The sequence below is a fragment of the Salmo trutta genome, chromosome 1 (assembly GCF_901001165.1).
Source record: "Salmo trutta chromosome 1, fSalTru1.1, whole genome shotgun sequence".
Lineage (NCBI taxonomy): Eukaryota > Metazoa > Chordata > Actinopteri > Salmoniformes > Salmonidae > Salmo > Salmo trutta.
The window spans coordinates 27,611,066-27,623,757 of NC_042957.1; the positions used below are offsets into that span (position 1 = coordinate 27,611,066).

At 41.2% G+C, this 12,692-nt stretch overlaps 1 protein-coding gene across 1 annotated transcript in view; it reads right to left on the bottom strand.

Moving 5' to 3' along the window:
- Positions 1–12,692, bottom strand: part of LOC115192821 (scavenger receptor class A member 5) — a 49,029-nt gene that overhangs the window by 34,423 nt on the left and 1,914 nt on the right. The window contains exons 2-3 of the mRNA XM_029751700.1: positions 11,645–11,763; positions 7,653–7,784 (exon numbers count right to left, since the gene is read on the bottom strand). Coding sequence (XP_029607560.1) covers positions 7,653–7,784; positions 11,645–11,756 — 244 coding nt within the window. The 5' untranslated portion in view covers positions 11,757–11,763. The remainder of the gene's footprint in view (positions 1–7,652; positions 7,785–11,644; positions 11,764–12,692) is intronic.

Below are 12,692 nucleotides of genomic sequence, written 5' to 3' on the forward strand. Positions count from 1 at the left end.
ACAACCTTTCTTACCCGTAAGCCTATGGGATTGAATGCGTAATTGAGGAGTGTAGGTTCGTTTGGACGGTATGTGCGCTAAACTGCTGTGGATTACATAGATCAGTCAGTGTCCCAGACAGGGAGTTACCAACTCTATCTGGACAATGTGATCCAGGAGTGGCTATGAAGGGACTGTCTGCTGGACAATGAGAAGGTCATACCTGACCAGCAGGCTGTAGCTAGCTCGGGATGTGTGGAATGGAATTTCAACCGGCTATCTGAAACCTAGCTGCTGGAATATAGAACCCAGGCTTTTGTTTGATTCTGCATCACTTTCTCTGGTTGTGAGAGGGATCAAAGCCAAGTCCTGCTGAAAGGGGGGTTGGCTGGTTGAAGAAATGCATTCTGGGACCACAGGGGGAGCTTTTCCCTGAAGCCCCTGAGGTAGAAAGCACCTGTTCTCGCTCTCTACCGAGGGCTTTCACTATGGAAATTGAAAATGTCTTGTGCCTCAGGAAACTTAAATTAGAGTATTCTCTCTCAATTCATCTGAGCTTATCTCTGCATCTATTCATTACTACTTCTGACATTCAGGGAGGGAGGGCATTATCTACATCATTGCCTGTAGGTTTGTCAACACTACAGTTTTATGAGATACTGTACCTTGAAGAAGCATTGAGGCAAACAACTTTGAACCACTAGTAAACCAAGTAATGAGGCAGATGAAATTTCCCTCTTCGAACTATTGTTTCCCTAGACTAAACACTATTTTTATAAGAATGCCACAAAACAACTTTTACAGCCACAATAGAAGGTAATGATGTTGATCTCAGAGGTTTACTGTAGAGTCAACACAAACAGATATCAAGTTCATGTAACTACTATTTATAACCTAGGGCTTGGACATGAGACAAACAATCCCTTCGGTTTTTGCTCTCCAATCGTTTGTTTAATTTGTCTTTGCCATCTAATCAACTCCCCATACACTGTTTGAAAGTAACAACTATGCAAACCCCTGATGGCAGCCATCATGCATTGTGTGTTTTCCCAGCAGTATAATCACTGAGGCTGGAAACCCTATGGCGGCCAAGACACAAACACAGCCCAGCATGAGGCCTCGGAATCTCTTGTGCTTAATTACCTCTTTGTAAAACAGAGAAACATTTAGAGGTTTAATTTTGTACCCTGCTGCGACCTTTGAGTGTGAAATACATTTATAGTCCTCTCCTGCAGACTTCTAGAATCACTGTAGTCATTTGTGAAAAGTTGTATCAATGACACTGCTGGTTTATTGGACGGGCAGAGCTTTGGTTTTCCGATGTTATTTTTCTAAAACTTGTCTGTTGTGAACTACTTGAGGTCCTTGAAAGTGGAATAGTTTATATCCTATTAACCTCTTGACATGAAGGGGATTTGTCCCGGTCGGTTAGGAGGGACCACCGACAGCCAACGAAAAACTAAGATTCAAATCAACAATTCCCAACATAACTTTTTAATGAAAATATATTATTAACATCCAGTCCAGATATGGTGTCAGAGCTAATCAGCCCTTTCGTCACTAACCCCTGACTATTTTTAATAGAACAGCTGACAAAGCTCTCTGCGTGGAATGAACTCAGCACATGGGGACAACTCATTATAACAGTGAGGAAATGCAAAGTGCACAGTCCCGCAACGGGCCAGACCAATTATGGCTACAATGTTAATTGACACGCTGTTTAGCTCTCTGTCTGAATGGGCATGTTTTTAGCATTCATGACTTCCTAGTAAGCCTATAGGGAGCAGGACTTATCCAACGGGAACCCAAGGGTTCATCCTTGTCTGTAATGAGTTTGGTACAAAGGAGCCTGAACGTCAGCTCAGAAGTTCATTAGAGGGGCTTTTCCAAAGAAGAATGGACGGAAACTGGGGCAAAAAGGGGCAGTTGGAAACTAGAGAGGGTTCCAGCCAGGGCTTTAACTCTGTTGCCAAGCTACATGTGTTTGCGGAAAATCTTTGTCTTCTTCAGAATGCTTATGAAGCCCATATAAAAGTTAACTTCTCACTAATATCAAGCGTAAACACATAAAAATAAGAAATAACTTGCAAATGTGCATGGAAACCCAATAGTTTCTCAGAGTTGGGAGTGGCAGTTCTATTGATGTTCTCTTTCAGCTATGAGGAGAAAGTTATTCTATGGATGAACTGGGCATGACATGTGTTATAGATTCATGCTTTTTATCTTGTATCATGTTATATGAAATATGTAAATATGGTCATAAATAACTTCAGACATCGGAAAAAACTTGTCTGTGGTTATGCTAAGCTCAACTTCTCATTATTTTCCCAAAAACTCCGACTGGATTTGAATGTCTCCTGCCTCACCCAAGTCCTATACTTCTAATAATTTGGCTGAGTAGTGCCTTTCTAGTTGGTCACAGATAATGAAAACGCCACAAGGTTGGCATCAGACCACAGACCTTCCTTTAATCTGTCAGTTTGTGGTTATGTTGGCCAGCAGTGTGGTTGAGAGCAAGCAGAGAGGTTTGGGACTAAGCTTTACTGCTTTACACAAACTGGGCCAAGAAAGCCCCAGCGCCAAGTCCAGATCATATCCTACAAACATCATACCGAAGACAAGGAAGATGGTTTCATTGGTCCAAATTGACTTCGGCAAGGCAGGAGAAGTTCAATAGCGGACGGGTCTTTACAATCATATGACTTCACAATCACATATAAAACGAATGAAAAATTAAACCCTAGAAAGATTTTGCACCATAGAGTTGGGTGTGGTAGTGCTATTGATGTTCTCTTTGAGCTATGAGGAGCGGCTCAATTGACCATCCATGCAGAGTCGAGGTCCACCCCAAAAGGAAAACATCTAAGGAATGGCATGTCAGAAAAAAACAAGTTAATTGGAAAACAAAATCAGAGGTCTGATTTTTCATAGCAGAAACCTAGAGTGTTATGGTCATTTATGCTAACCAGCAACTTGTCAGGAAAACCAGCAGCCCTCAACTTTTCCAACGATCCACTTCGGGAAAAAGCCATAAGTAAAAATGTGCACAAATTTGACTGGTTACATACAGTACATTCAAATGGAAAACATTACTCAAATGTATAGGGTAAACTGAGGCATACAGGAAATGGTTCCTGTGGTAGAGAATCATGCCACATAACATTTATTAATACACAGGGGTTGGAGGGCATTTCTGAACATTGTTTGTGGACGCCAACGATTAGCAATAGCCTAAGTCTACAGTATGTCTACAGTAAAAGACTGTAGATGCCTGTATCTATAAAAGATCATTTCATCTCAACAGAAGGATGTAAGTCTCCATCCAGACAGCTTAGCGGAGAGGAGGTCCAAGAATAGGGATCCCTAAATATAGCAAAACTCTGATTCAGAAAAGCAAATAACTAAACACTGGTATTAGTGAACAGACCAATATGTTTTTTACCAAGACAATAAAAACATGGACAGTGAGTGGTGCCTTGATCTTGATCTCTCGAAACTGCTTAGACATAAAAACCAATATCATCTCAGGTCTGACTGCATTCCTTATAAAGTAGCCTCTGAGCATGTTAACCTGGTGCTGAGCCTGTAGAACTAAATCAAGTCACCATCGTTCCAACTAATAACCATCTGGGGAGAAGTGACGGTGAGGCCGTCATGACTCATGACAGAGCAGAAAGGTTTTCCTGTTGAATGTTCTCTCTCAGCAGTGCTTTTCTGTTGAACTATTTACACAGATGGATGAGGTTTAGTTCATGGAACTGGGCTTGCACAAAATTGAAACACGCCCAACAACGCTCTTTTAAATCTCTTATATTTCAAATGTATGCCAGACAGGCCTATGGAAAATGTTGTCCTACAGCTTCAAAAAAATCTGTTGCTCTCAAACCAGGGATTTGCTGGCTAAATGAGGTAAGTAAAAAAAGTCCTTATTTAATTGAATTAAGCGTGTAAGAAATACGGGAGGTAAAATACCGACGTAGTTTGGCCAAATTCGAGAACATAACATATGTCATGTCAGAAAGAAACGAGGTAAACAAAACATAAAGAGGACTTTAACCACTTCAATCAATGTGATGACATTGAATCAATGTGGAAAACTGCTTGGATTTGCAAAAAGTCATCAAATTAAGTGCATTTCGTCTTTTAACCAAAATCTAATAACATGGTGACATTTTTTATTGATTTCACGTTGAATTCACACTAGTTGAAAACTCAACCAAATGTAAATCAAAAGTACACATTGAACTGACGCCTGTGCGCAGTGGGTTATGAGCGTATCAAGGAATAGGCAACTAGTCGGCCTTCAAAACAATAGATGATCTGAACAGGTCGATCTGGTTTATTTCATATGTAGAGAGACTGTCCAGATGACCTGTAGGCATTTGGAACAGGACTATGCAGGAAAAGGTTTGGGGAGCGGTTATTACCAGCAAATCCTGGTGTTTTCACGCTTTGAAACATGAACCCACTGTAAGGGGGTAATGGCTCCCAATGCCTGAAGCTTAACTAGGCACTTGATTATGATTCATAGGGGCCATTTATACAGACTAATGTAGCCAAGTTAAAAACATTTTTTAAAGCAGCTGCAATTTGTTTAGCTATTGAAATAGGACAACTCTAACATGACACATTAGTTATGTACCTGGAATAGGAAGCTGCCTCTCTTCACGCTCACTTGTTGACAGTAGAAAAGCATGAACTCTCTGTGACATCCTCCTTCAAATTTATCCTACATACAGTTTTTGGGTTGACATTTCATTTATTTTTTTTAAGCCTTTTTCCTCTTGACTGCACTGGTTCCTTCCCATCTAAAAACACTGGTCAAACAAGTCCATTACTTTCACTCATAAACGTGATCAAAACTATGAGAGACAGTAAGGATCCTAAAGGTTGTTAACTCACTGGAACACTTTCAGGCAGCTGAGAGAGCCAGACTTAATCAGGGAGGTCCCCACTGGAACCTAAATACTAGCTGGGTCACTCACTTCTCATATACTCTCAACATCATGTGCTAAGGTCAAGTAGCCATAGAACATGGAGTGCTTCAGTTTTACTTCACTGCTCTGCTAAGCTGAACTCTGAGATTTTAGACTGTTATACAGTATCCCAATTCTCTATTCTCTCCATATGTCCCTCCTTACTGTCCTTCGCACTTCCATTAAATCTCAATTCCTGAGGAGAAGGGTGATAGTTACTGTGATTGTCAGAGTAATGTGTAGTTATACTAATCCTACTAAGTAGCAGATTTCTTGATTGTACTGTATGTAAGCTGTTCAACTGTTTAACAGCTGCAACAGTCATTCTGAGCCAGTGTGCAGTGGCCAGAGGTATAGCAACAGAGGTTGTTTATGGAAAGTGTGTGAGCATCCTCTGATACAGTCCACAGGGTTCAGTTCTGTATTCACGCCGTGCCTTCTCCGACCTTACAGAGATGTAATCTCTCAGCATGGGTCAACGAGTACATCTGAAATATGGAGTGATATGACCCCTCTCTCTTACAGTATCTATCTAAAAGCATAGATTAAAGGTTCAGATGTCAGGTCTGCATATTTGTGCTGGCTAGGAGATTGAAGCCCAGGTCATATAGGGAGACCTCATAAATATTCACATATGAACGCAAAGTATATATATGAATGAAAGCAAATGTGTATTAAAAAGTGGACTGGGTGTTGGTTCGTGTTCACACTGGAAACTTGGCAGGGTCCCTATGTAATTTCCCCCTCCACAGCGGTCCTCATATTATGTTAATCTCATTCAGCCTCTAATGATCCACATGTAATTTTATAGGGACTATCTGAAAGCTCTGTTTGATTACTTTTTAAATTAGCTTAAATCTAAACCACAAATTACTAAATACCTCCATGACAGTGTTTTTCTCATACAATTTTCAGGCTCCTTTTCAAATGATGTCACTGGTATTGCATGTCGGTCCCAATAATGCCTTTGCCTGTATCAACCTATAGAACTGCAGTTATTATGGTCCTGATGAAAGGAGTTGGAAAGGCCTGCATCAAATTACATAGAGATTACACAGAGTTTATCCATCCAGATTCCCGCTGTTCACCAACCCAAACGCTTAAGTCTGTGTCCGGGAACTTTCCCCCTTTACTAATAATGCAGAGGTGTGATTTACAGGGAAACACTGCAGGGTTTCACTGGGCTACAGACCTAGTATCGACCAGTGAAACATTATTCATTTGTCAGCCGTGGCTACCAAGAGCCTCATTCTTTACAGATGCTTTGGATTTTTCCAAATCAATCAAAAAAGCTAAAACAAAAATGGTGCTTATGTTTGTCCTATTTCACACATGTACAAGCGTGTAATTCATTCGCATGTTGGAATTGGAAATGTGTTTTTTGCAGATCCCACTCTTCCTGAGACACCCTCGGAGAGTGGGTTCACAGCTAGTGTTAATCAATCTAGGCAACAACGGTATAATTCAAAATCGGTGTAAACGACAACAAAACACATTCACATAAATCCAACTTCAAACTTTCCACAGTTTTGCATTCATCCCACCAGAGTGGTCATTAGTTTTGAAAGACCTGTCAAAACAATGACTTCACATCACTCCCTTGTTCAAGCCCCTTTCTGTTAGTCCTGCTGCTCTTGTCTAAATAAAGCACCAAGGTGTTGCCCACGTCCGGTATATCAGCATTACAGGTCACCAGGGTATTGGTTCTAACCCTGACAAGTCACGTTATAGACATCCTTCCACAGACACACGCAGACTCAGGCCTGGAGGAGGGGAGAGGCTCTGGGCGAGGCTTGTCAGGAGAGTCGTTCCATATCATTTCATCAAGCCATGACACCCACCATCTCAGATTGTTCTGAAATTGTTTCCGTTGTTCGAAAAAGATAAGATTAGCATTCCTGCAACATCATTTTGTTGAAATTTAATTTGATCTGACAAATTAAGCTAATTGATTGCACCAAAATTGGCCCTTTTAATTTATAGGATTTGCATAATCAATATATATATACACCCAGTGGCCAGTTTATTAGGTACATCTAGTACTGGGACAGACCCCCCTTTGCCTCCAAAACAGCCTGAATTATTCATGGCACAGAAACGTTGCCTGTTTCAACCTAAAGAACTTCAGTTATTATGGTCCTGATGGAAGGAGTTGGAAAGGCCTGTGTCAAATTACATTATTCCATATACTGAATGAGACAGTTACTTAAATTTAAAGTGGGGTACAATTGCAAAGCACAATCCTTATGTATTACCTAAGACAGACTAACTGTTTTAATGTCGCAGTACCCATACATTTACCAATTCATTCTTAATCTTGTGGGATCACTGATGTCATTGGTTGCAAAAGGCTGAAGACCAGAGTTCTCAAGTGAAGTCAGATGGACTAACAATTTGGAATTTCACTTGAAGAACTTGAGAACTGTACACATCTGAACACAAGTCAACCAGAATACCCGCTTCAGACAGTGTACATCATTGATTTCAATCACATTTGATCTCACAAGGAAAAATGTCAAGGATATTATTGTAACATCCACCATTCACCTCTTGGGAACTAGAATAACATCGACAGTGTCCAATATAGTGTTTTATCTTATTTTAACTACCCAGATAGGGTCGATGTGGTTGTTTATTTAAACTCACAAAGAGCCAGTTTAGCAACAACATGCTTTGTAACTCAAGTGATGGACTTACCTGCTAAACAGAGGCCAAGGATACAGAGGAGTACCAGGATGTATAGAGACACGATAGCATACTTGATGGCAGACAGGGAGTTCAGGTGGCTGCAGCAATTGTCTGACTTTCTTCTCCTCTTGGCAGAGCCAGCTGAAAAAGGAAACATCTCTTTAGAAATGGACTACAAAGATGGATATAAAGGCTCTTAGGTGAGGTCTGAAGTGAGCGGTAGAGGATAAAAGACGTTGGATGAAATTAGGATAACATGTCATGAGGTAATAAAAATGTCCTACATGAAAATGCGTGCCTGACCCTAGACTGAATTACTTATTGCATTGCTGCTGTCAGATACAATATGAGCTTCTCTCATACCATAGGACAACTTTATGAGTGCAAAAAAATCCCCCCAAATGATTGTGTTATTGCTCTATTAGTACTGACGTAGCAAGTTGGAGGCCTTGATTCTCCACTGGGCTGATATTGTAGTGAGCATGAGAGTCAAAACAAAGTCTGCAAGTCTGGCATTTGGCCTATTGGCCCCTGTTGCACCACCATACATCACAGTGCTGCCACACAGATACAGAGCAATATATACATTCATGAAACACTTATTGCACTGTCCAGGTCAAACGGATTCAGTGGAATTCATTTAGATAAAACTGTCATTGTGACATTCCAGTTGGAAGTGTGTGTGTCATGTGTGTGAGCAAGCAAGGATTACTGAGAAGCCAAGACTCGACAGCCTTGGTTTCTCAAATGATTGCCTCGCCTGGTTTACCAACTACTTCTCTGATAGAGTTCAGTGTGTCAAATCGGAGGGTGTGCTGTCCGGACCTCTGGCAGTCTCTATGGGTGTGCCACAGGGTTCAATTCTCGGGCCGACTCTCTTCTCTGTATACGTCAATGATGTTGGTCTTGCTGCTGGTGATTCTCTGATCCACCTCTACGCAGACGACACCATTCTGTATACCTCTGGCCCTTCTTTGGACACTGTGTTAACTAACCTCCAGACGAGCTTCAATGCCATACAACTCTCCTTCCATGGCCTCCAACTGCTCTTAAACGCAAGTAAAACTAAATGCATTCTATTCAATCGATCACTGCCCACACCTGCTCACCCGTCCAGCATCACTACTCTGGACGGCTCTGACTTAGAATACGTGAACAACTACAAATAACTGGGTGTCTGGTTAGACTGTAAACTCTCCTTCCAGACTCACATTAAGCATCTCCAATCCAAAATTAAATCTAGAATTGGCTTCCTATATCACAACAAAGCATCCTTCACTCATGCTTCCAAACATACCCTCGTAAAACTGACCATCCTACCGATCCTCGACTTCGGTGATGTCATCTATAAAATAGCCTCCAACACTCTACTCAACAAACTGGATGCAGTCTATCACAGTGCCATCCGTTTTGTCACCAAAGCCCCATACACTACCCACCATTGCGACCTGTATGCTCTCGTTGTTTGGCCCTCGCTTCATACTCGTCGCCAAACCCACTGGCTACAGGTTATCTACAAGTCTCTGCTAGGTAAAGCCCCGCCTTATCTCAGCTCACTGGTCACCATAGCAGCACCCACCTGTAGCACGCGCTCCAGCAGGTATATCTCACTGGTCACCCCCAAAGCCAATTCCTCCTTTGGTCGTCTTTCCTTCCAGTTCTCTGCTGCCAATGACTGGAACGAACTGCAAACATCTCTGAAGCTGGAGACTCATATCTCCCTCAATAGCTTTAAGCACCAGCTGTCAGAGCAGCTCACAGATCACTGCACCTGTACATAGCCCATCTGTAAACAGCCCATCTATCTACCTACCTCATCCCCATACTGTATTTATTAATTTATCTTGCTCCTTTGCACCCCAGTATCCCTACTTGCACATTCATCTTCTGCACATCTACCATTCCAGTGTTTAATTGCTATATTGTAATTACTTCACCACCATGGCCTATTTATTGCCTTAACTTACCTCATTTGCACTCACTGTATATAGACCTTTTGTTTTCTTTTGTTCTACTGTATTATTGACTGTATGTTTTATTTATTCCATGTGTAACTCTGTGTTGTATGTGTCGAATTGCTATGCTTTATCTTGGCCAGGTCGCAGTTGCAAATGAGAACTTGTTTTCAACTAGCCTACCTGGTTAAATAAAGGTGAAATAAATGAAATAAAAATAAATAAATAAAAAAGGGAACATTCAGTGCTGGTCAAATAGGCCCAAAAAATGGTGACAGAAGACATCATTAGTCATGCTAAGAATATTTCAGTCTAATAGGAATTTGGTATCAATTCCAGAGTGTATTATGCTATTAGGCCATGAAGCACATTGTCTTATTTCAAGGCGACATAAGCCCTGAGAGAGAGACCAAGGGGAAAGTATTACACACTTTGATTTTATGTTCTCCTGGCAACTCATTCCAACCACAAGACAAAAAATGACTTGTTTTTAGAAACAGGCTGAAACATGGTTCTTCTATGTGCCTTTGGTCTTTCTCTTCCTCTCTGTGGAACATATAGCTCTGAAGTCACAGAGGAGCCTGCTTTAGAAGACAAGGCCCTCAGCCTATTTTCCATAAACAGTCTTGTGCCTGCTCTGCAGCCCGGTTTCAATTGTACTAAGACTGGTGATGTCATGTCAGTGGAGACAGGCAGTGGGTCTGTGCTGCACACATGCTGTGGCTGCTGGGATTCTGTGTGAACAATAACCTTGCAGAAGAGCCACTTCACATCACATCCCACTAGGCTGAGCTCCATGATAAAGTGCCTTTTCTTAAGGCGAAATAAAAAACACAGCTGTTTAAGCGAGTCAAATATATGGAATGTTTAGAAATTTAGAGGCCTTTGCATATTTGAGCTGTGCAAACGTGGACCTCAATGATACAAATACTAAGCATTTGCTTGTTGAAATGTGCCTTTTTGAATGTTAGTGTGAAAACATAAAAGTGCAAGACTTAAAATACATTTCCATTTTGGAAGGTATGTATGCTGATCATGTAAAGGGTGACTCGTTTTACATTTTTCAGTAAAATTTGCCTGCTAACTAAATCACACTAGTTTTTCTGTGGAGGAGAAACACGTAAATAAAAATATTCCACAGAAAAACACTGGTGCTTTAAAGTGTTTACTTCATGGCATCATGTGTATCATATATCCTACCATACACCCCGAGTATTTACCACATATACTGTACATTACAATATTTACTTATCTTAGACATTCATAGGGGTCAATAAGGTCTAAACACAAGCTGACATCAAGCAGCGAGACTGAATATTTATAGAGGAAGTGGAGCAGAACAGCTTCGACTTTCAAAAAATCCCTGCAAAATTAAGACAGAAATTGTAATACGTTTCGACACAACACCAAAGACCACAAGTTAAAACGGCAGTATGTGGCTGCATGTACAGCCTAACTTTTTTAAAAGGGGGTGTGATGGCAACAATATCCTTCAGTGTTTACAGTGAGTATGCTTGGCAAGTTTAGGGACAAACTAGTTGACTTGGGCAAGAAGAGGCCAACAGAATTTTAACCATTTCACTGGTAACGCTCGTTAAGCCTTTCCCACCAGAGTGGAATGCCGGAGGTCATAACTTGAGAACACTAAAGTAGATTTTCTCCGCTACAACTGTCCATGCCCGAAACCCTCACACATTAACACACACAACATACTATCAGCACTTAGTGTTTTTTCACCGCTCGCTGGGTGAGAGAACTCTTCGGTCCCCAGGAGGGCTGGGGGACAGGAGTCAGATTTCTCATATTTATCTTTGCAGTTACAAGCATATCCTCTAAAAAGGTAATGACTAAGTCGGGTCAAAGCAACTCTGCATGCATCCCTTCATGAGCTGAAATATGAGCACATCACATATGGAGGCACTAAATTAATTCTTACCTCAATGGCAGAATTCAAAGAGGATTCTAATATGCTGTGATTATAGGCCCATGTGTGAAAGGTCAAGGGGCAAGGATTTATACGGGACATAAGGGAAACTGCTTCTTTACCGTTTTCACACAGGTTCAGCTTTGATAGGTTCCTGCCATCGTAGCCCTCCTCATAGAAGGATCCGTTCTCCCTCTCTTCGTATGTACTCAGGTACATGGCCTTATTCTCCATTCAGGAACTGTAGGGTGGACAAAACAGATGATTTCCATGCAATCAAAGCAATATGCAAGAGAACAATAAAAAGCTCTCTGAAATGCATGTACTTTCATAGTTATTCATGGAACAGACAATTACAGCCGAAATGTAATGTAAAGCACGTGAGCTTCATCATTTTGACATGCTGATTCTAACCCCCCTGGACAAGATGATGTATCTCCTTCAGAAATGCTTGTCTTTGGCATACAATAGCAGACACCAAACTAACCACACCACCTTCCAGTGTAATAACAGCTATTACAATCAGGCTGTAATGGGCTGGCAGTCCATAGCAGCTCAGGAGCACTAAAGAGACCAGACCACCGCTCTATTCTACTGGCCTATTTTAGATTTAGTGTGCCACTGCCATGCCCCTCCCCCCCTTTGCCTGTTGTTCTGATTATGAACTACTTGGATGAAGTCACTGTCTTTGCTTTAGGGGAGAGAAAAAAGACTTGCAATGAATGCACTCCAGATTGCATGAATAGATGAAATGTTCCAGTAAAACTTTTGGCAGGACAAAGCTGACTTATTACATTCTATCAGGCTCTATTTCTCCCCACTCTTGTTTCTAACATTGATCTGAGTGATCTGTCTCTTATACGCCATGGCTGAGTGTCAATTAAAAATCTCAAGTTTTAAATCATCACCAGACCACTAATGTGGCTGGCTGTCAGTGTCAAAGCGTTCGTTATTAAGTTGAAGTTGAAGTGTGGATGTAGGGCCGTCGGTCGAGCACTGTACCTCTGTCCTCAGACTGCTACATATTATTACAAGTATCCTTACCAATCTATTACCTTATCTTTTTAGCATGGAATACAAAACCAAGGTCATAACTTTTGTCTCTAAAGCAAACAGCAGAGAATCTAAAACATAAAGCTAGTGGCATGGGTTGAATTATAATAATCAATG